This window comes from Coturnix japonica, chromosome 1, assembly GCF_054131305.1.
Source record: "Coturnix japonica strain WE chromosome 1, WE-NBRP24, whole genome shotgun sequence".
Classification (NCBI taxonomy): domain Eukaryota; kingdom Metazoa; phylum Chordata; class Aves; order Galliformes; family Phasianidae; genus Coturnix; species Coturnix japonica.
This window is the reverse complement of record NC_140663.1, coordinates 151,506,864-151,530,844: the sequence shown is the minus strand read 5'-3', so window position 1 is coordinate 151,530,844 and position 23,981 is coordinate 151,506,864. Positions and strand designations below refer to the sequence as shown.

Below are 23,981 nucleotides of genomic sequence, written 5' to 3'. Positions count from 1 at the left end.
TGCATAGTTTGAAATCATTGCTTGCACTTTGCTTGGAACAAGAACTCCCTTTTACTCCATTCACCAAACCCAAGAGAAGCTGTTTCCGAGCAAGGATGAAAGTTTCATAATTGGAATCACAGAGGTAGATCCCCTGAGGTCTCTCACCAAGAGCTTGGGAGCTCAAAACAGAACAGGAATCACCCTGACACCTTTCCCAGCAGGAAGCCATTTCATCTCCCTTTGGTGGAGCAGCTCAAGGCAGAGGGGACTTCTGTTTATTCCACTCCAAAACGCATATACTTTTGGCTACCTCTCATCATCCCAAGGGCTTCTAGCCTGCCTCTAGCATTCTTCACAAGCCATCAGACAAGACAGTCTTGTCCACGCACTTCTTCCATGTAATGACTTCGTAACAGCCTCTCCAAACACATTACTCTTGTTTTGGAGAATGCATTTCTCTCTAGAAGAAGATCCAAGTGGTCCTTAGGAGCTCCCAGGTCTGTCACAGATGCTTCCTTTTGTCTGGAAACAGTGAAGCCTTCATCTCAGCCTTCATAGCTATAAACTGAGGCTGGGTGGTGTGACGGAGCCATTAGCCAGCAAGCCTCCACACTCTTTCACTTTATGTACACACAGCAAAAGACAACGAACAGTTCCAGCCCTGTAGCTAACACTTTGTGACAACAAATAATTAATAATCTATACCACTTCTATCAATAGCAAACATTCAGAACTGCAAAGTGAATCACAGAATCATAGAATGGCCTGGGTCAAAAAAGACCTCAAAGATCATCCAGTTTCAACCCCATTCATAGTCAGGGTCACCAACCACATCCAGACAGGTCCTGAATGCCTCCAGGGATGTAAAACATCTATCAACAAGTGAAATATTTAACAACTGCGAGCAAAGTCTCCTTGACTACCCATGGAAATACCCCCTTCCCACACTTGTGTTTCTCTGAACAAAATCTACACAACTTGTACAGTTAACTGTGAATAAATCAGTTTAAATCATCTGTTAGGGTCAGTGGTTTTTTTTCCTACATTGAAACCTAGTAAGAAGTAAAGCTGGATGTCCTGGGAAGTCCAAGAATCACTCATGAGGTCCAAAAAGAGAGCAGGAAGAAGAGGCATTAACATGGATATTAAACCTCTCAAAGCAATAGGCCTCATACTTCTACCATCACAATCATCAAAACCTCAGCTCCTAAGGAACTGCTGGGTTTTGACAGCCTGTATATTAGCAGGATGAATACACTGGCTTCATCTTTGAATTCAGATTTCTGTGCCCTTTGTTTTCATGCTCTTACTTCAGCTATATTCCTAACGGAATGCCTTAAGTATCATCTGGTTTTCAAGAATATTCATTATTAATGACTCTAGTTTAGACACGTAAGTCACACTGGATTTTCTGGGTGCTTAGTGCTCCATAAGAGCTGCCCCATCTATTGCTTCATTACCACTCCATGCACCATCCACTGTGTTTGAAAACAGACAGCACACTACTCAGAAGTAACTTCTTTTTGCTCACAAGGAGGATGGTTCTGTTGTGTTACAGAACTGAATCTCCTAACAATATGCTACTCCTTACATCTCTGACCTTAAAACACTTTAAATTACATACTCGGTACAGATGTTAACACTGCAAATAAAAGGAACTTCCCAAGCACTTCACTTGGCGAACACTTGCACAATTCACACTAGGTTGTAGCAGCTGACCATGAAACAAAGGCTCACTCACTCTTCTCCCGCTACACGTGGATACATGCATTTTAGTTTTGTTCTTTTGCTACTTCCATACTAAAGCACCTGAGAGAGCCCATTATTTAATGGTTGAAAGGAAACCTGCTCGATTAAAACCGCACAGCTTTTTCTTCCAGGCATTTCATCAGGAAGGTAAGAATCCATCTCCTTCTGAAAACTAAAAGGAAGCATGGACATTCCCAGTTGTTGTCATGGATACAGCTGCTGAGAAAAATGTCATTGTACCCCTGCAGATAAACGCATGTGCCAACTGCTTTGAATATGTGGGGGTAAAACCGCTGCAGATGTTAAACATTCTCACATGGTGATCGGCTTCCTCTCAAAACACGCACTAAACACTAAGAAAAATAAGTTATTTTTAAGCATAAAGGTTATGGCACGAAGGCTAGGCAGCTTGAAAAAAGAAATGTTGGCACTTTCATAGTTCATGATGTCATGGAGGAAAAAATATTATGGAACAATAGTATGAGTAAAGGATCAAGTGTCAGCCCAACTTCGAGTTATCTGGATTTTGTCAGCGCGTGTTATAACAGTATTGTTAACTACAATAACTATATTTCTTAGGTCAATGAACGATTTAAAAACCCAAACAAATAAGGAAAGCAACAAACACAACATTGGAAAATTCTGATCCTGATTAGAGCACCTCACCGTGTAGGTATTTTTATTTGGTCTAGGGCAGATCCAATCTCTCTCTGCCTCAGCTTTACGTAACCCTACACTGGGAAAAAAAAATGAAGGTGCTGAAAACATGAGACAGTTCTTCCTCGTGCCATTTTCTATATACTCTAACCTAGGTCCTTATATGAAGATAGCAACCAAGGGCCTCCATTACCTTGAGCAGGTGAAGCAGTGAGGGCTGTTCGAGGAGCAGAGTGGTGAGTTTAGTGATGAGCCACACAAAGACAAAAAGGAAAAGAGAGAGAAGAATTGTTCCCTCTGTGCAAAAAGATCTTCAGCAGAATGGAAGAAGTCACCCCAAATTGAGGAGCTAATTCACCACAGTACAAAGAACGAAGAAATAAGGAAGTAGGATTGAGCTCTCTGCCATAAATCTCTCCTCGTATTTTGGGATATGCCTGAACAATACAATGCAGTGTTTTGCAGAGATATGTGAGCTATCGCTAAATGAAGTACATTGGAACTGGAAGCAAGATAACCACTGTAGCATGATGTAACACCCCAGCTAATTAGCTCCTTTGGGAACAAAGCACAACATGGCTATGCTGGAACCAGAAGGCAAGCAAGTTCATTTGGGGCTGGTGAGGGCATCTATATGCAGCATCATCATCTTTCAGACAGACACGTCATCAGTATGACAACTGAAAATAAAGCTGATAAAGAAGGGAAAAAAAAACCACCAACAACAAAAAAAGAATAAAAAGAAAGAAAACACCTCACAGGAAGAAGCACATTACATGTATTTTTCTGATAAAGTACCTCTGAAGTACACACTGTGAAAAAGAAAGCTCAGAACATGTAATTATACCCCAACATTTTGACTGTTTTTCTAAATCACAAGAGGTCTCCTACGTTTGACCCGTGGACAAGCAGTGCATAGGCCCCACTTCAGCACAAATCCATGGAATTATAGAATCCTTATTGTTGGAAGGGATCTTCAAAGGTCATCTAGTTGAACTCCCCTGCAATGCACAGAGACACCTACAGCACAACCAGGTGCTTTAGTCTGAAAACATTTCTCCTTATCCTATCACAATGGATCCTGCTACAGAGTCCATCCCCTTCCTTCTTGCAGCCCCCCCCCCTCTTTAGATGCTGAAAGTCCGTTCTCAGGTCTCCCTGGAGCCTTCTCTTCTCCAGGCTGAACAGCCCCAGCTCTCTCAGCCTGTCCTTGTAGGGTTGTCAGCTTCATCCCTTGGATCATTTTTGTGGACCTCCTCTGGAGGCACTCCAACAGGTCCACATCTCTCCTGTGCTGAGGACTCCACATCTAGATGTGGACTCCAGGCAAAGTCTTAACAGCGCAGAGCAGGGGGGCAGGATCACCTCCCTTTCCCTGCTGGCTGCACTTCTTTTTGATACAGCGCAGGATTCCTATAGGGCTGCTATCACAGTAGGTGTTTATATGTAATCTAGCCAAGAATACAGCTGCTGACCGTTGTTCTGACATATCTGATTGACGCTACAGGCCCAAATACCAAATAATAGGCCCAAAACCCTATTCCAAGGTCCACTGATACACTTAAGTCCTTTGAACCCATTCAGTCATTTTAGAAAAGAAAAACACACAAGAACAGAAAATGACTTAAACTGAAAGAGTTCATTTGTGGCCATTCCCCCCTTCTCTCCAGAGCAACCAACAGACCTCACAGACACGCCACAACAGCTCAGAAGAACACAGTTCAACTAAAGAGAGAATTAAAAGCCTTTCTAAACAAACGTTCAATAAATTCTATAGTATTTGTCTCAGCTTAGGAGTTGTAACTTTCTCCTCGGAAATCAAAATGCTTTCTTAAGAATCCCCACTCTGGGGAGCGGGGCTGAGAGGGAGCAGAATATGACCTGTCTAGCTTGACAGATAGGCTTTAAAATAAATATATCATAGTATATCACAGGTACCTTCATCAGTCTCACAGGCAACTACAGCAAGGGAATACCCATTTCAGAAGACACACATGCCTGTGAAATTAGAAGTTTATACGTACAGGAAGGTTTCCAATACTGACAACAGCATCCCAGTCCTTTGATCCCACTAGCCTACCCCACCTTCCCAGCTGTCTAGCACCAACCAAGAAAATCAAACTGTCCTCAAATTAGAATGGGTTCTTATCCTCAGAAGACACAAAAGGCTTCAGAAATCATCATTTTCGCTCCATAAAAAGGGAACGGGTTGGCTGCATTTCTAAGAAGACAGCCAAATCATGTTGTTACTATTTGGGCTCAGATAACAGCAATTAAAAACACACTCTTAACTGAAAGAACATCACAAATTCATGGGTAGGGACCCACCTGAGGAGAAGTAAGGATAAAAAACAAAAATAAAATTTAAAAAAAAAAAAAAATGCCTCAGGAGCTACAGATTGCTGAAAAATAATGAGCACTTTCATAAGCTGAATATGCCCTCCAGGCAACATCTTTCCTTTTAAGATCCACCCACAGAATTAAGCTTGTCCCACAAGCACCATGTAGTCACATCCAAAAATTCGTGGGAGAAAAGCTGTTAAAAGCCACTACTACACACAGTACCTGATATGGTGCTACAGATTTAGGGCCCTCAGATCACCTCACTGACCAAGCTGCCCCATGGTAATTTTAGGGGCACACGTGATGTAGCAAGCACAATCTACAGGCATTTAAATCCTGTTTCTTGTTTGCTACAGACTTCCTCACTGTGAACTGAGAAAGTAAGGTGTGTGGGAAGCACAGTGCACAAAGTACCAAGTCACACACACTCACACCTGCTGCAGTGTTACTCCATATTTCTTTATATATGGTTCAAGTAGATGGAGTACTACACCCTCCTGACTGACGCACTGCACTCACTCTCCTCCACCAAGCTTCCATTCTAGCTTCTGTTGGCCATGATAACAAGGGAAGACACGCTAAAAGCTTAAAGAAAATAAAGAAATAATCCATCCATCAGCAACATTACGTCTATATTTAGGCCAAAAAAAAAAAAAAAGAAGAAAAAGGAATATAAAAGAGAGAGAGAGAGACTAACAGGTCACTGAATGAGACAGTCAAGTCAAGCACTTGCTGTGATTTGATAGTTCCATGTGTCCAAAACAGCACAGATCCCAAGTTTGCATGCAAACAGCAAAGTATCTTCTACCTATGCTTTCATCTTGTTTCTCCCACCAATGCTACAGCAGCCGCTTGCCTGTGTGCAGTGAACCCAGCCTGGGTTGCCAAGAGAGACTGCAATCAGGAGCAACACTTATTGTTGAATACTCTCAAATGGCCTTTCACCATATATTAACTCTAAGTAATAAAACATCGAGACTACATTCTTGTTTCAGTTTAGAATTAGTTTTTATAGCCAACATATAAAAGGCAGAAGTTGTAATAGACGTGCTATGATGTTCTTAACTAGAGCAATATAAACAGCGTTTCTATAATGGGCACTACTCTGAACTTTGTCAGGGAACTGCCTGAACTTCAGACTGGCACTGCTTTTCTCAAATGCTAAACCCGAAAGAAACATCTGTAAAGAGAACAGTCAAGCTATACACAGTGCTTAACTACGTATACAATATATACACAGAGACACACGTAGGTTGCCCTGAAAGTAATGCCTCCTATTCATTTCCATGGAAAATACAGCAGGTATAAGGAGCACAATAACAGTAATAATAGAGCAAATTCTCTGCCACAAAGTACTATTTTTCAACACAATCACCACTGTCAGCTGTGCATTTTCACCTACGAAGAACAAGAGCCTGCACGTCATACTCATAAAAACCTGCACTGACGGACGTTAATGGATGCAATTCTTTTTGGCATGGAGGAATTCAGTGTCACACCTTTGCTTCATCCACACTTCCACGTCAGATGCCCCTCAGCTACCACCTGTCACATGGCAAAAGAATGGAACAAGATACTGGTGGGAAGGTTCAACCTCTACTGCTGTACCACCAACACCCACCTCTGATGTCATGGGCCAACCTAATAAAATAAGAGGCATTACTTTTGGAGCAGTTCTCATGTATATTGTAAACATTTTCACACAGAATGCATAGGAATTCTCACTGTAAGCCCCATTTGCTTGGGTAAAAATTAAGCGCAGATTTAGTCGCATTTCCAGTGTAACCAACTCTAGGGAACCTGCTTTAGCATGGGGGTTGGACTAGATGGTCCCGTACAGCCTCTACAGTTCTGCCATTCTGTGATAAAGAAAACCTCAGGCTATTATACAATTTAATAAGATACTGTTCAGGATTTTCAATCTCTCCACTAAAAAATTAAGGCAATTTTGCAATTAAAACAAAGGCCATCATTAAATACCACTGTGGATATTGTGTATTAATTTTGTCATAGAGGTTAGTATCGTTCATTTTTCTATAAACTACACTGCATACCTCTCCAATGAAAGAAAACATAAATGGTTTTTCATGTGCTACAGAATTGGGCACACAAAGAATCAGAAGTTGAGCCTCGCTTGGGGGACAAGAGCTGACATTGGTATTCTTCTATAACCATATGTCTTAGCATGACTGATCAGTGGTATTAACAAGTAAAGACCCACAAAGTTTAAGTGGTTCAAGGTCAAGTAGAAGGGAAGATCAAGTTGAGACTCAAAGAGGAGACAGACAGCCTTGCTGCTAAATTACACTATCAGAGATGTTTTACGTTTTATAATCGCAAAGTGTTTAGCAGAGAGAAAACACTAAGCATACCCAGGACACAAAAAGGGTCAGAGAACCCACTGTTACCAAGGCTCCACATTGAGCACCTCTTTGCTGTCTTTGATGGGTCCTATTCTGTGCCACACTCGTGATCTCTGAGTCATCCTTCAGCACCTGCAAGAGGTGCACAGTTACCTCTGCTGGTAGAACTGTGATGTGAGAGGAAATGTGGAGATGGTGCACAATGAAATCAGCCACTCTCAGTGGCACTGTTCTGCCTCTTGGTCAAAACCTGGGTCATCCAAAGCGATGCAGAACAACAACGCAGAAATAACTTCAGTTTTTGTCATTTCTTTTGTCATGGAGCAGTTTAGTTCCCAGCTCCCAGGAGCGTCCATTCAAATTTTAATTTGAATCAGTCTCATGGCAAATCAGCCAGTGCTAAAATAGCACTAAAATAGACAGAAATCTGTCTAGAGAGGTTTAGAGAGATGGGAAAGGTTTTAGAGCTTGACAGGACATGACAAGATTCCATACCACTGATCTGCATTCACACACTTATCTGTAATGCAAACAGAAAGCTATTTAAAGCACTCCAAATTAGGTACGCTAAGTGTACTCTGGCACCTTACACAACAGACAGAACATCACTCCTGTTTCATGCTGTAAGGCAGTGGAGAGAGGGAAGTAAAGGTGCTTTTTACCTTCTACAATCTTTCCTGAACTTGTACCATTGAAAAGAAGTCTCTTTTTTTTTTTTTCACTTCTTCTGAAGGGATCTAAACAAGCCTTTACCTGCCGACAAATCTTCCTTAGCAGACACAGGTTATCCTTAACATGTATGAAGAAAACAGAGAATACCTAATATAAAGTGGGTCAGGAGCCAAACACATCCTGGTGATGTGGAAAAATCTTATTTGCAAATAATGGCTCTGAGCAACCTTATGTTGCTTTGAAAGCGTCCCTTCTCTAAGCATGGAGGTGGCCAGAAGTCCTGTCCAACCCAAATAATTATTATGCTTCTGTACCAATCCCCATAAATACTTTTTACCTACAAAAAGCCCCCTTCTATATTCTCTCACACCTACACATGGTAATTTCAACTGCGGATGAGCTATAAATAACCCTAGTGAGTATTTCAAAGAAAAGGTGTAATCATCCTTAGCATAAAACCCAGCAGAAGCTCATTTACCTCTTTCTCTGGCTGCAGGGTTTTGGGGTTTTTTTTAGCTCAAATATAAAAATTCCCACTCATTTCCAATTGCTCGCTGTGAGGCAGCCTCCCAGGGACACAGGTTTATCACAGGCTCAAAGGGTAATCTGAAATAGCAGCCCTTTGTAAAACTGCTGAGGAAGGGTGGGGAAGGAGCAGAACCTGCCATGTTAACTCCTTTCATCTCCTCCCCTCACCAACCAAGTGCAAAACTAACTCGATGTATTGGGGTTTTTTTTCTGCCCTAAATAATGCAAGGAAAAAGGATTTAAAAAGAAAAATTTAACACTCATACTTATTCATACACACACACGGACTGAAGTGCTGATCGCTTTATGCAAGAATTAAGATTGTCTGAAATGTACATGTAATCAGAGCCACACAAAGGTTAAAGAAACTGGAACAGAGATTAGGTATTCTTTTCAAACCCACAGCTATGCACTGCTATCACGTTCACCTGGGAACGCCAGGTAACACGAGATAATATGCAAAAGCACCGATGGGATTTAACCATGCAGCTTGATGTCAACCAGCACATTTAATAGCTTGCTTTTGACAAGAGCTCATCAGAAGTTCTGCATTTCTTGTTATCTTCTTTTCCTTTGAAACGCTGAGGAAGCAGCAGAACACGGTTTTTCAATGAAGCATCAGGGACATGGGTACAAAACTGACAACCTTCTGAAGCCCAGAGCACTTTTATTTAGGGATTTTATAACATTAGCAAGCGGGGCAAGGAAGGAAGCTTGCCATCTAGCAGAGAGGATGCAAGCACAGGCCCTAACATGGTAACCAATACAGGCAAAGTCCCCTTCTTTTCCAGAAGCAGACAAGAAATGGCATACAGGTATTCACATTAGCCCAGGATTCATGCGTAGTTAACTGAGCTACATAAGAAACCTATCTCAAGTTCCCTTTTCCCTCCACAAAAGCATTATAATGCAAACTTCCAGACTACATGCAGTTTGCTTCAGCAAGTTAACTCATTTGAAAGAAAAACAGGTTAACAGCATCGGATAGGAGCTCGGGGTTCACAGCTCTTTTTGTTTGTTTTGCCTTTAATGAGAAGTTGTGTAAACAATAAAAGCATTTTGTATTTCTTTAAAAGCTGTGGTTTAATCAGAACCATTTGCTCTTCATCTCAGACCCAAGTAATTTGGTTGTACCAGGTTCCCCACTGCAGACCTATACCCTCTCAGTATTCCTCACAGGAAGAATTACACCAAGAAATACACCAAATTAATGTGAAGGAATTTATGTAGGCACCATGAACAACATCGTACAGGAGCTGGACTCCACAATTGTTATGGGTCCCTTTCAAGTCAGGGTATTCTATGCTATTATTTCAGTGATGGGATGCTTGAATCACCACAACCACTTTTTGGACTCTCTTTTACACAAAGGCAATCAATGTTTGTCAATACATGATTACTCATGTGAAGCTTTCCAAGATATCAGGTAAAAAAAAAAAAAGACAAATCAGCTGAAAACTCATCAAAAAAGGTACACTGGTTTTCAAGCCAACAATTCCTCAGTGAATGTCTGCTCCCATAGCAGATCAGTGTCTTCAAAACAGGCAGCATGGTGCGAAGCCATCCAGAGGTGCAACCTCATAGACCTACACCTTCTTTGAGACTCCACACCCAGCCTAAGATTAGGGTTTGGAAACTCCTCTCTTCATTGTCATTACTGGGAGGGAGAAACCTTGCAGAGTTGCAGGCTGAAGGAGAAAGGGATGCTGCCCTTTCTCAGCTGCAGCTCCGGTAGAAACAGGGACAGCAGCAGGAAGGAAAAGAAGGGATGATCAGCAAGATGTCTCTATGGGAGCATTAAAACAAACACAGAAGCGTGTGCCTGTTTTCACAACCAACACAAAGTGCACACAGCGAGGGAAGAAGTCTGCCTGTTGGCTCCTGGTGAGCTTCATGGATGTCCTGAGCCTCTTATGCCATCAGGAGCTGGGAGGCCGCTGACCTCCCTCCTGCTCCCCAGCACTACAGCAGCTCGCAGGACTACCAGCTGTCAGACCAAAGACAGCCAAACAGAGTTGCTAAATTTAAGCAGCCACACAACAGGACATAACTGACCAGAGCAGCATGACGGCCCTTTAGATCCACTTAATTCACCACAGGCACGAAAGACCAAGGCAGATCTTCCCAGCACGAAGCTGTGCCAGAAGCGCAAAGCGACTCCAGCGGCACGGCTGGCTTCCTTCAGCAGGGACATCTCTAAAAGCCCTGCAATCGGCTGCAAGCATCCTCTGGCAGCTACCACTGAGGGGTTCATCCTCCTTCCCAGCCAGCAAAAGCATGAGGAGGCTCACCAGCAACGTGCTTCAAAACCCTATTAAGGTTGCTAAGTGACAACAACGCAGAGCTCTCTCACACCATTTACAAGATCCAAACATTTAAAGGCAAGGAAATGAATGGTTCAGATCATCATGAATCTCACACCGCTCCTGTAATAAACAAATCAATTCTCATCAATTAGGAAGCCTTGCCGATTTCATTACAATAATCTTAAATGTCCCAGGAGCACAGACCAGTTATCGTGCCTTCAGTATCTAAGCACTGAAATATTTCCAAGCAAGAACATTAGTCAAATGAGAAAAAAAAAATAATAACAGCTGAAGAAAAATTATTTGCTATTTCTTCATAATTGTGCAATATATCAGGATAATTCCTACACAGTAAAACTTTTAAGTCAACCATGTTCTGACTTTGAGTACAAAATTTCTATGGCCCGCATCCAGCAAGCACTTAAGCACCAGCTTAATTTTAAGAAGTAATTAATCATGTAAAAGTGTACAGGACAACTGAAGTGTTTCAGCATCTGCTTAACTGTTTTACTAGAATAAATCTCTTCTTGCATTTTAAGTACCCCTTAATTCAGTGTTCTTAATTTTAGCATATCAGTGAAATAGTATTTGTTTGGTGTCAGTGTTAAGCTCATTTGTAAATGCTGTATTTATCATAAAATTAAGAAAGAATGGCACTTCATTTCGTTGTAACATGGAATCATAGAATCACCAAGGTTGGAAAAGACCTAAAAGATCATCTAGTTCAACCGTTCACCTATTGCCAATAGCTCCCGCTAAACCATGTCCCTCAACACAACATCCAGTCTTTTGTTGAACACCCCCATGGTCGGTGACTCCACCACCTCCCTGGGCAGTGCATTCCAGTGCCTGACCACCCTTTCTGAGAAGTAATACTTCCTAATGTCCAGCCTGAATCTCCCCTGCCGTAGCTTGAAACCATTCCCTCTGGTCCTATCACTAATGACACGAGAGAAGAGGCCGACCCCAACATGGCGGACATAAGTTATGGATACCAACCAGCTTGGCTTCTATGCCGTTGCTATTAAACTGAGCATTGTAGTATGAGCTCAGTTTAACAGAGCTATGGCTACTGCACTGTTATTTGGTAGCCTACCCTCGGTTTTTAAAGATTTTGGAGAATGCAACTTATGCTGTGAAGACACCATGAGAAAGGAAAAAATGGTTATGTAAGAAGGTGGGAAATGCGAAGTTTAAAGGAAGAGTGTTTTGGTTTTTTAAGACAAGATCCAAGCATCAGCACAAAACTGAAAGAAGTGTCCAAAGCTAGACATGCTGTCAGCAGCTTTCTAACATCACATCCACATGTATTAGAAATAACAACAGGGAACACCATGTGGAAAAAAATTAAAAATAAAAAAGAATCTCAAAAAGAAATAATAGAAATAATAATGGCCAAGCAGAACAAAATGCATTTCCTGTGGTTCCTCTGCTACCACAGAAGCATGATCTGACACTTGAAACTCTGTATTCCAAGCTTCAATGAATCCACAAATAAACACGCAACACAATATTATCTTCTTGTTGAGCTTAGGTTTTGAAGCCTGTAGAATATACACGCTGCTTATAGAACCCTTACCAGAAGGACAAGTTGGTCAGAGTTCAAAGAAAATGAAACATAATTAAAAAGAAAACCCTTGGCCCTTTGTAATGTTCCAGAGCAGGAGCACTGGTCTAAGCTGCCTTTTATCATCTTCAGCTAGTCAAGAGGATTTGATACTTCCCTTCAGATAAAGGCTCTGTGATAGCCAGACAAACTATTCTTTTGATCATTACTTCAATTACAAAAATCACTGTCATTCTGTGTGTTCTGTTACACATACAAAGCTAAGCTGGATAGCCCAGCTAGTCATACAGTAGTCATACAGCAGGCACAGTGGCATCTTGGATCCTAATGTAGCTGCTGGAAACAAATCTAAATGTCCACAAATTATCTATATAGCCTCATATGGATTAAGATCCAGCTACAGAATCGTCCTTTCTTGAGCTCTGACATGACTGTTACGTGTCTTCAGGACTGTGCACATGAAGCTCACAAGTAAAGACACCACAGAAGAGACTCCCAGTTGTCATTTGTTCTTGAAATGGTCTCTATTACAAACTCCTCCTATCTGGTACTTCACTAGCAATTTAACCTTTGCCAATACATTCATCACTAAAATGCCTTAGCAGATTTCATTTCAGTTTTATACAAACATGTGTCAGAATTTGGAGAGGTAATGACCACTCTGCCTTAAACAGTGTAACTCTTTCCAGACTAACCCTACTCCCTTCTATATAGAGCACATTCAGTCATTTTTAACTTCCCAGAACTACTGTGTTTCTTACTGAAATTTTCCATTGATGGACTCTTGTTTTTTGAATGAGTACATGGAGACGCATCAGGTAGGAAAAGCAAGGAATATTACACACTATTACATGCTAAGAATCATTTTGCTTCTCTCGGATGTGCTCTAAAACCCTCAGAGAAGCTATGGGTACCTCATCCAACCTGAAGGCCAGGTTGGATGGGGCCCTGGGCAGCCTGAGCTGCTGGGTGGCACTGCCCATGGCAGGGGGCTGGGACTGGGTGGGCTTTAAGGTCCCTTCCAGCCAAGCCATTCTGTGATTGTATGAATATATGCATCCGTATAGAAGACTGATAACTGATTCTGAACATGTAACTTAGAAATGACGTTAAAGCCTCCACATAAAACGATGAGGGAATCAAAAGGTGGTTGCTATGCAATGGGTCACTCCAGTTCTGCCCCATGCTGTATAAACATAACGATATAGTTTAGCAACACTACTTCTGATAATGCAGTTGCAAAATAAATTGCAAATTGCAATGCATTTTGAAGCCATGCAGATTCAGACAATTCTAATGCACATACAGAACCCAGATTAAGGTTACACTTCCTACCGTGGCAACAACTTCTGGTACCTAAACCACATTTCCTTAATCAGAAAGAAACCGACCACAACTTAGCTGAGTAAATCAGCACCTACCAGATAATAAAAGCTAAATAAAGCAGATGACATTGCAGAGAATGACGTTCATGAGGTCTAGCACCAATACCAACAATAGCACATTATGTTTAGGAGAATTAACAAGCTATAGTAATCGAAGAGAAACATATACCAGAAACAAACAGGAAGTGACTACTGGGATTTGGCACTGTGAAATGTCGCCATATGGAAGAGTTTAGAAACTTTCTAAAGGCTCAGTTCCTAAATGGTTGGTGTTATTCACGAAGACCAATAAAAACACAGTGGGAATTTAATTAATTTGCTTTTATTGCTCCATAATGATTTAAGATATCTATAAGAAATGTATGTTAAGACCTCAGGCAATTCTGATAATAACTCCTGCAATTTAGTCAAATAATACTATCACCTCCCCTAATTCTAACACAGCCATAATTCAGAAAATCTCCCACACTATAGTAATTCCATTACTTAAAAAGTAAATAAACAACACCAAACATCTGGGGTGGAGGGAGTGAAGAAAGCATTCTCCCTGATGTGTTACAGGTGTGTTTCTCTCAAGAACTAAACCCTATTTTCCTGCATTTCCAAATTCACACTCCCCGCTCCAGAATGTCTGCTTTAGAATTAGAATCATAGAATTACCCAGGTTGGAAAAGACCTTGAAGATCATCAAGTCCGACCACAGCCTAACCAGTACCCTAACTCTAAAAACCCTACACTAAATCATATACCTAAGTACCACATCCAAACAGCCCTTAAGCACAACCAGGGATGGCGATCCAACCACCTCCCTGGGGAGCCTATTCAAGTCCCTAACTACCCTTTCTGTAAAGAAGTTCTTCCTGATATCCAACCTAAACTTGCCCTGGTGCAACTTGAGGCCATTTATCCAAGAACAAGCACAGGTGAGATACCCAATAGCAGACTGAAGAGCAAAACGCATATCCAACAGAGCTTTCCCATTAACAGTACATGGAACCATTACAGTGGGAAGCCAGGTCAGCAATGATAATGCTATTTTCCATATCCATTTTCTAGCAGAGAGTACTCAAGACAAGAGCAGCAACTACCACCATGCTCATTTAACTATTCTGCTTCCTAGCATCCAGGCACCACTTCATCTATTTTCTCATGCTTGCCCCCAAGATGCACAGGAAAAAAACAGCAGTGTCAGTTCTAAACTGAGCCTTCCTTTCTCAACAGGTTCCAGCTATAAAGGACTAAAACAAGACCATCTTTGTGAGGAATGTACTTTGCACTACGGCAATTAACTTGAAAGAAAGTAGGACTCAGCTGATGACAGGCAGAGTTTTCATACTGCAGCCCTGAAGAAATGAAATCATCTGTTTTGTTTAAAAAAGGCACGAGCACTGGCTGTCTTAACCAGCATCTTTGAAAGTGAAGAAGCTGAATTTGATGCAGATGCAAGGAGAACTTTGCATGATTTAATTCCCCAGTACAACACTGCTGGTAGATCGTCATCGTCATACGCACTGCTTCAAAACTGAATACAGATTTCAAATTTCTGCACCAAAAATAAATAAATAAAACACATATATTCATAGAATCATAGAATGGCCTGGGTTGAAAAGGACCACGATGATCAACCAGTTTCAACTCCCCTGCTATGTGCAGGGTCACCAACCACCAGACCAGGCTGCCCGGAGCCACATCCAGCCTGGCCTTTGTACATACTAAATAATGAAGTCTCAGTGACAGGGAGAAACTGCCAGTAAATATCATGAAGTCAGGAATGGTTTCAGCACTCTCCATTTGGGATTCCAGCCCTGAGCCACTCAGACTTCACAGGGTACTTGCCACCTGTTTGTTCTACTGTGTTTCCTCCGGGAACACATATGTGCTCCACAAATGCAACAGCTTCCAGGATAAGGATCAAAGATGCTGTCTTTAGTCTCATTGAAGTGCTAAATAATTTCGATCCTGGCTCCTCTACTGCCACAGCATCACCTTATAAACAAGTGTGCAGCTTGAGTGAACAGCTCCTAGATACAGGCAAGGTGCTGTCCTGCTGAATACTTCTCTCCTCAGTTTTGCAGAAACTTGAGCGTGCTGATCTTCAGGTTTTCTATACCAGAGATATAAACAGTGGCCATATTTCAGCACATATTTCGGCCTTCCACATACTCTAAAAACATGAGAAATAAGCACGTGTAATTTACAAGGATATCAAAAAGAAAAGTTACAGGGACGTTCAGCCCTATCACCCATCCATCCACTTCAAGTATCATAGTGCTGTAAAAGCAGTTCCACTGAACTCAGCCAAGTCGTCCACAGAGGAAATTACTACTCGATGTGAGTAAGCAAAACTGGACTACAGATTTCTAAGCAGAGCACTGAGCATGTGATCAGCATATCATAAAGAAGCAATGAACTTCAGTGTAATTACATCTTCCAGTATCGTATACTTTCCTTTCACTTTCCCAGTCTGATTTTCACCCTTGGTCAAGTAATCAATTGTTTATGCGTAGGAGGAAGAGGACGAGGCTTAAAAACACACTCTGAGCACTTCAGGTGTTAGAAATCAGCAAAACTATGTTTATAGCACGGAAAAGGTTTTGCTATTATACATATGTTTGCTAAATCTCATTATAAAGACGCAAGAAAAATCCACCGCTGAAGGGTTCTGTCTGCACAGAATCACCATATGGGAGCTTTCACAAATGATCAACTGTACCAAAACATCTAAAAATAACATCTTCCTTAAGTAAAATAAAAACAATTGCCAGCAGAGACTTTTGGGTGCAGCTGCCTGCTAAGGCATCAACACCGCGCTGCTACAATGTCTCGGGTAAGTATATAAGCAACCTCCACAGTGTTAAATGGCCCAGGAACATCAATGATAAATGTAACAGACGTGTTTCGGGTTCTTTCAAAAGTCTATTCTTAGCTGTAAGGCAAACCCCATCCACTTAATTAAAACCTTAGCTTACAAACACATTCATGTAGTAAGCGAAGCTTAACAAATCTAATTTGAATGAAAGGGACTGGCTGGGCGAAAGAGCAGCTCCCTGATGTTCCTTGCTCTCGTGGTTTCGTGTAACCACTGATCACCAACTACTACAACAGCAAACATGCAACACCCTCAAACTAAATGGGAGTTGTCAGCCTAAATACAGCTACTTTTAAATAATGCATCCTGAGTTACAAAATAAAGTGCTTCTGAATTATTGAATCATGGTCTCATCTTTAACACAGATAGATCGCTTTTAATTAAATGGAAATGTATTTATATTCTCAGTTGCACGTTACTGTAAATTGTAACAAGTAAAGCAGTGTTTTATCATAGAATGACCTGGGTTGAAAAGGACCACAATGATCACCCAGTTTCAACCCCCCTGCTATGTGCAGGGTTGTCAACCACCAGACCAGGCTGCCCAGAGCCACATCCAGCCTGGCCTTGAATGCCTCCAGGGATGGGGCATCCACAGCCTCCTTGGGCAACCTGTTCCAGTGCATCACCACCCTCTGAGTGAAAAACTTCCTCCTAATATCTAACCTAAACCTCCCCTGTCTCAGTTTAAAACCATTCCCCCTTGTAGTCAGTGTTTCCCATATAAATCCAATTCAGAGAAATATAACTAGGATGCAGACTAAGATAAATGAAAGCATCACTTCCAGAGTCGCCTTAAAAGACCATCTTGCCATTCGTTGCCATTCTTAGTGTTGCCACAACACTAAGAACTCACCAGGATCCCATGCCCACAAAGCTGTTCCAACAGAACAGAATCCCCACGTTTTCTTTACACAAGTGTCAGCCGGTGGGACAGCAAAGCCTTGCACACACCCAGCACCAGCAGAGAGAACACAGCATCACTTCTGCCCTTTCAAAATCACCGTAGAGGAGTGATGTTAAAGCTGGAAGTTTGCATGCAACTTATAGAGCAGCGTAACAGCAGTTAGGCCTGGCTGAAGGGTTATTTTAGCAGGTAACATAAATCACAACTGCAAAGTTACATTTAGAAACAAAAGGCGGTGACAACTGCCGCTCAGGAAGGTTCTTGGGGAACAAATGGCTTAGCACCTTACACATAAGCAGGATAATGTCAACGCTAAGCAACAAACGCTTCTTGCTGAGAGGCACTTTGGCTGTTGTGTGTGGATCTGAAGGGACGAGGAGCACAAACCCACACAAACACACGAGCAGATCCTCGCTAACTTTACTAGGCAATGTGAGCCGTGGTGCAGAACCCAAGCCCTACGTGCCATCCGCCTGAGGATGACCTCAGCTGGCTTTTGTGCATCCATGGAACTTGGACCGTGCTTTGCAAGAGATTACGGGATCCTTCTGCTTGGGTTACGTCTCTATAGAAAAGCAACCTTAAACACGTGCTGGCCGAAGTTAATTTCACAAGAAAAAACAGTGATGCAAAAGCACCATCCATCACAAAGTAAAGCCAACAATCCCACCGGGGCGGCAAAACGCGTTGCCCCGAAACTTTGACAGCTGCTTTACATACACCGACTCTCCGCGGGGCTCCTCGGGGCCGGAGCGGGATGCGGCTGAGGAAGAGGAGCAGAGGGAGGCTGCTTCCCCCACACCCAGGACGTGGGCAGGGCAGGGCGGCTGCCGGCTACGGGCAGGCGGCTTCCCCTCCGGCCCCGCCGCCCCGGGGGGCTTCCTGCCAGCGGGGACAGATGTGGACGCAGCAGCAGCTGGCCGGGAGGAGGGGAGGGGAGAGGAGGAAGGAAGAGGCACGGCTGGCTCCCCTCAGCCGGGGGGCAGCGGGATGCGGCCGCGGGCCACGCCGTCGGGCGCCGGGGCGGGGAGGAGGCGGCGGGCTCCGGTCCCCTCCTCGTCTCTTACCTTGCTGCGGATCTGGCCCGAGGTGGACACTTTCCGGATGAGTTTTTGGGGGCCCTCGTGTTCCCCTTCGCTGTCCGACGACTCGTCCGCCGCCGGGTGCTGGGGCTGCTGCTGGGGCTGCTGCTGAATCCCGGCTCCGCTCATCCCCGCCTCGGCCCCGGCCATCTTCCCGGACTCCTACCGAGAGAGAACACACGAGCCCGGCTCAGCCCGGGCAGCCGCTGCCGCTCCCCTCCCCGGGGAGGAGGGAGGAGACGGCAGAGAGGGAGGGTGGGGAAAGGGGCGGTGCGGGGGGGAGGGACGGAGCCGAGGAAGAGCCGGGCGATGGTGGGGCCGAACGCTTGGCCGCCATCTTCCGCCGACCCCTCCGACGGTCCGGCCCGGCTCAGCAAGGAGCGGGTGGGCATGGCCGGCCACTGAGCCCTCACCACTGCGGGAACCGCCGAGCTTGGATAAGGATGCAGCGGGAGGGCGGCGAGACACTGAGGGGCCGAGAGGGCGGCGCACCCAGGGACACACAGAATCACAGAATGAGCCGGGTTGGAAGGGACCTCAAGGATCATGTAGTTCCAACCCCCCTGCCTGGCAGGGCCACCAAACATACACCTTTACTAGATCAGGTTGCCCAGGACACGGAGGGGAACAGGCCCATGTACGGCCTGGTACGACGAGTGGGGCACCTGTGCAGGTGTAATGGAGAGGTGTGAGGCTGAGCTCCGTGCGTCACCGAAAAGCAAGAAGGCGGCGTGTCCAATGGGATGCATCGGCTCAAAACGGGACGTGGTTGTTCTCCCACATCCGTTTAATTTGTGTGTTCCTTTGCTCGCTGTTGTTGTCTTCGCATAAGAGTGGTCCCCTGGAGTGGGGAGCGAAGGGTCGCTATTCCCTTCTCATGGCAGATCTGGCAGCTCCCAGGACTTGGAAATGTCACCACATGTTCTGAATTGTGGGGCTCTGAAATGACTGTGGCTTTGCTTGTAGTCAGTGTTCCAAATAAGCATTCGGTCTCTGCATATATTCGGTCTCATACCAAATAAAACACACGGGTCCCAACTGCATGGAGTGGATTAAAAGATGAGAAAGCAACCAATACTTGTGGCTTCTCTGCTCCCGCAGTTCTATTTATACATCTCGAAAGGGAACTGCCATCTCTCAGTGAGCTAATACAAGTGCCGCAGTACCTAAATACAGAGCAACAAAGGAGAAACAAAAGCGAAACCATAACACAGCGCCCATCCTATGCTGCGAACGCCGTGCCAGGAGCTGGATTTCTTACATGGGAATCTCCCATTTCCTTCACTGGGACTTCTGTTTGCAATAGGTGAAATGAAAGACTGGCATGAAGCCACGCAGGTGTTGTATCCCACAGAGGTGTCACCGTATCAAGTGCTTCTGTGAGGTTCTACTGCCCTTCTCTATGTAGGATCGCATCTTTGAAGGTACTGTGAGGACCTGTGTTTCTTATTACAGTAATAACTGGGCCTAAGGCCCACCACTGATACCACATCTAAAACTAAATGAACTTCTAACATTGTTTCTTCTCCTCACCCAACTCATTCTTCCCCTAAGAGAGTTCTTCTTTCTTCAGAATATGAGAAAACTTGGGCAAGAGCAAGCGTGCACTGAATTCACTTAGGACACACATAAGGAGAAAGGGTAGGAGAGAAGCTTACAGACACTTAGTCACCCCAGCTGCCTTCCTTCCTCTTCCTTCTCCCCAGCAACTTCAGAACAGCAAATTACCCCAGAACTTGTCTCTCTCACTGCATCTAACAGCCTTCTGAAGGTACATGACAACTGAACACTGCAACTAGGTGACAAGACGGTGTGCTAATTAATGCTAATGCAGTTTGCATTGGGCTGGGACTGCGATTTGAGGAACACTGGTTGCTAACAGAATATGACGCTCACTGACTCCATTTAATTCAACCGAATTAAGCAGCGCTTAGATGAACAACACTATTACTGTTACATTTGTTCCCATGCTAAAAAAGCATTCAAAATACCCGTACATGTGACAGCTGTGTCTCCACCACATGACTGGGATCCTGTGCAACGCTGAGTGCAAAACTGTTTACAAGCAGCCATTTCACCCACCTTCCAGAATTAAGGTGAAAAGGAGAAACCTTATCCATATCATAATGCCTTTGAATTTAGGGAGGTCACAAAGTTGGTTCAGTTGGTGACCTAAAGTTTGTACCAGTGGGAGATTGGGGTTTTTTTAAAGCATAAAATGTAACTTGCTTGCTGCAGTCTCCTTAGGTATCTGCATAGACAGCTCAGCTTTCCTTCACTACACTGCCTTTCAAATGCATAAAAGCTGTTGAATGAATGTCTGAAGGGCAAGGCAAATAGGCAAGAAATATGGCTCTCCAGCTTCTGTTTGCATTCAGAGCCTAACTATGAGCTCCTGCACAGTGCAAAGGGGGTCATCCATCCCCACATGGACGACTCAATATGAGAAGCACCATATAGTGGATTTCATCTCGGGGAACACAGGTGTGGATGCTGTGCTATGAGTGGCAACACTGAAATCCAACAGACTTCTACAAGCTCCGAGTCAGGCTCCCAAAGAGCACATGTGATACGTGCATGAATTATGTCTTTCATCTCACATACTCAACTTCACACTAATTAATAATTCCCTGAAATTTCCTTGATAAAGGAAACTGGTGAAAAGAGTAAAGAAAAGTTGGTACTTAAAGAGAGATTCTCAGCTAACACCAAACAGCCCCGCTGACATCATTTGTGTCACAGCAATTGATATCAGCTGACGATCTGCCCTTTATATTCAAAGAACTTATATTCAAAGTGCTGGGTAGATACGTGCACTGTGAGAATCTCACTACCAAACAGCTTCCAGTGATGATAATAGAATACGCATCACTAAAAAGCATATGCGATGTACCAAAAAAACCCAAATACACACTCCAGCTGCTCTGGAGATTATGCTTTATAATGCAGATTAAAGCATCATTTGATTCCAGGAACAGAAATGATTCCAGCTCTAATGTTGATTCCCACCATAATAGGCGTATTTACCTCTTTTTCTCTAGGTCACTTTGGTATCTGCAAGCTGGAGGATAATAAGGTGGGGTTTTTTCTCCACCTCAAAAGGTGAAGGTAAGGCCAGGGTTCCATATGAGATGTGGAAATAGGGTTTAAGACTTCGTAGCCTAAATTGCATCTGGAATACAGAGCCCCTGAATCTCCCTTTGAAGAGCAGATGAACCTGACACTTTCTGTTACTTCTGTTGGCTCTTACTGAGGTGGGAAGATGTTCTCCATTCAACAATGAGCTGGGAATTAAGGGCAGGATTTTATAGATATCCTAAATTTCACATGGACATGCTCCATCCTGACATTTTCAAGGAGAAACTGTGGCTTCATGTGATGTCAGCCAGTTGCTCCCCAGAACAGCCATAGGAACAGCACACCTGACAACTCACAGAGGTCATCGCTGTGCACAGATTCCAAACCTGCAATGGTTTCCCTCACCCTGTTACTCTTTTTCTATATCAAAAGAGAGAAAGAGAGTTCTGGGCATGTTTTTTTCTACCCCATGCAGTTCTTCACCTAAATCTCCTTTGTCCCCATTTCAAGACAAAGCCCACATCAAAGAAGAAGAATGATGTGGTTCTGCCTCAAAGATGCTTTTTACCAGCAGGTTACCAGGTAAAGGACTGAGTACGTGGACTGAAATTGGAGGCTTGTAAAAGGAAACGAGTGCAGCGGTTAACCTTAAAACTGCATTCAAGTGTGTACCTTGAACAAATGCAGCAACGGAACGATAAACATGACCCAAATCCTCTCCTTTATCGGGGGAAGGGAAGACTGAGGGGGGTAAAAACAGAAAGGAAGTGCTCTGTCTGTGTTTATCCGCACCCAGAAGGGAGCAGGCTGGGGTGCTTCAGCCATACGGAGGGGCTGCCATCCGTCTGCCTCCTGACTTTCAGCAGAGTTTTGGCTGACGGCAGCCAATGTAAATGTCACTGCTCAGTAGGACAACACGTTCAGGGGAATGGGATTCGCTGTTTTCCTCCCACGGCATTTTCATCTCTCCAGGCAAAATCGAAGGTCTGCCTTTGCGCGCTGCTGTGGATGTCAGCTCCATGTTGCTGGAACGTATCGCATCCAGCTGTTCTCCCTATCACAGCTGCATCTCCGTCCGCAGCTTCAGCGGCTCAGAACCACAGAGGGCGGCAAAGGGGGGTTGTTCAACTTCACTAAAAAACGTGGCCGGCCAAAATGTATTTGGGAGGGCACGGGGTTGCAAATCCAGGTGGGTCACGGCGGGTATCTCCAGGGAGATTCCCGGGAGTGTGAAGACCGGGACAAGCAAAGCGTGGCTCTCCCACTCCGCTGTTACTGAGTGCCTTTAGAAATAGAACCGGCGGCTGGACCCGTGTAGGCTGGCAAAATCAAAAAGGCACAGCCACCTCAAGGGAAGAAGCGTGGCCGTGTTAGGGGTGCACGCTTCCGTCTCCCCATAGAGTTCATGGCCAGGGACAGCCCAGCCCTGACCTCTCGGGCAGCCCGAGACCTCCCGAGCAGCGACCCAAGGGTTATTAATAGCCCTCCCCGCCCGCCGTGCGTGTGCGTGTGTTTGCACAATAGAGAAAAGCCCAACGGCGGGACGCCGACAAGGGGAAATCAGATGTTATCGCCGGCGGAGGATGCCGGTGACACGATTTCCTTCGCTGGGAGGAGGGTCTCGGAGCGGCTTCAGCACAGCGAAGCGGCAGCCTCCATGGGGAACCCCCTCTGGGAGGCACCCGTGCCCCCCGCTCCCTGCGGGCACCCCATCCCCGGCTCGGCTCCGCCGTAGGGAGAGCTGGGGGCGATTCCCAGCCCGGCTGAAGAAATCAAATAGGAATAGACAACAATAGGAAGAGTGTATCTCCCTGGCAGAGTATCCCTCTCGTTGGCTGGACGCGGTGCTACGGCGGTGCTCCGTACCCCCATCCCGCTCCGCTCCTCCCGGCAAAGTTGGCGGCGGGGCTCCGGGTACCGCTCGGGGCAGGACGCCCAACTCCGGCCCCGGGGACGCACGTCGGGATGACAACCCGGACCGCACCGCAGGGAGCACGAAGGAACGGAGGAAATGCCCGCACGCGGCGAGGCACGCATTTACCTACCAGCTCCTCCCAGGCGGGGCTCCGGCCGCTGTAGGACGGCTCCCCGTGCTCCTCCATCCCCCGACCTTCGGCCCAGGGAGCCCAGCTCGTTCCACCGCCTCCTTCTTCTCTCCCTCCCTCCCTCCACCGCTCGGGAGCGTAGCGCTTCCCCACGCCGCTCTTCCTTCCCTCCACCCCCCCGCCGCTCCTCCCTTTTCTCCCCCGTCCCTCTCCGGGCCCCCTCCTCCCTCCCCGCCTGGCCCCGCTCCCTCCCCCGGCTCCCGGGGGTCCTCCCGGGCACGGTGCGGAGCTGTTCCCACCACCCCCAACCCGGGCACCGCGCCCCTTTGCCGGGCTGTGCCGCGGATTACGCGCAAATCGCCTCGGCCTTAAGCCTGTTTGCGGCCGCTCGGGCTGTCGGGGAGAGCCCGGGGCTTGTGGACGGCCCTTCACACCGCCTCCCCGCTAC

General features: G+C 45.1%; 1 protein-coding gene across 6 annotated transcripts in view; it reads right to left on the bottom strand.

The window, feature by feature from the left end:
• The window catches only part of DGKH (diacylglycerol kinase eta), a 136,428-nt gene extending 112,673 nt beyond the window's left edge, over positions 1-23,755 (bottom strand). Inside the window, exons 1-2 of one of the 6 annotated variants that reach the window (XM_085536109.1) lie at positions 23,534-23,755; positions 18,396-18,572 (exon numbers count right to left, since the gene is read on the bottom strand). In XM_085536109.1, the coding sequence (XP_085392235.1) occupies positions 18,396-18,572; positions 23,534-23,590 (234 nt within the window). In that variant the 5' untranslated portion in view covers positions 23,591-23,755. Of the gene's footprint in view, positions 1-18,395; positions 18,598-23,533 lie in introns of those variants that run through there. The other 5 variants (XM_085536108.1, XM_085536112.1, XM_085536110.1 and 2 more) reach the window with 5 other exon arrangements.
• Positions 23,756-23,981: the final 226 nt, after the last annotated feature.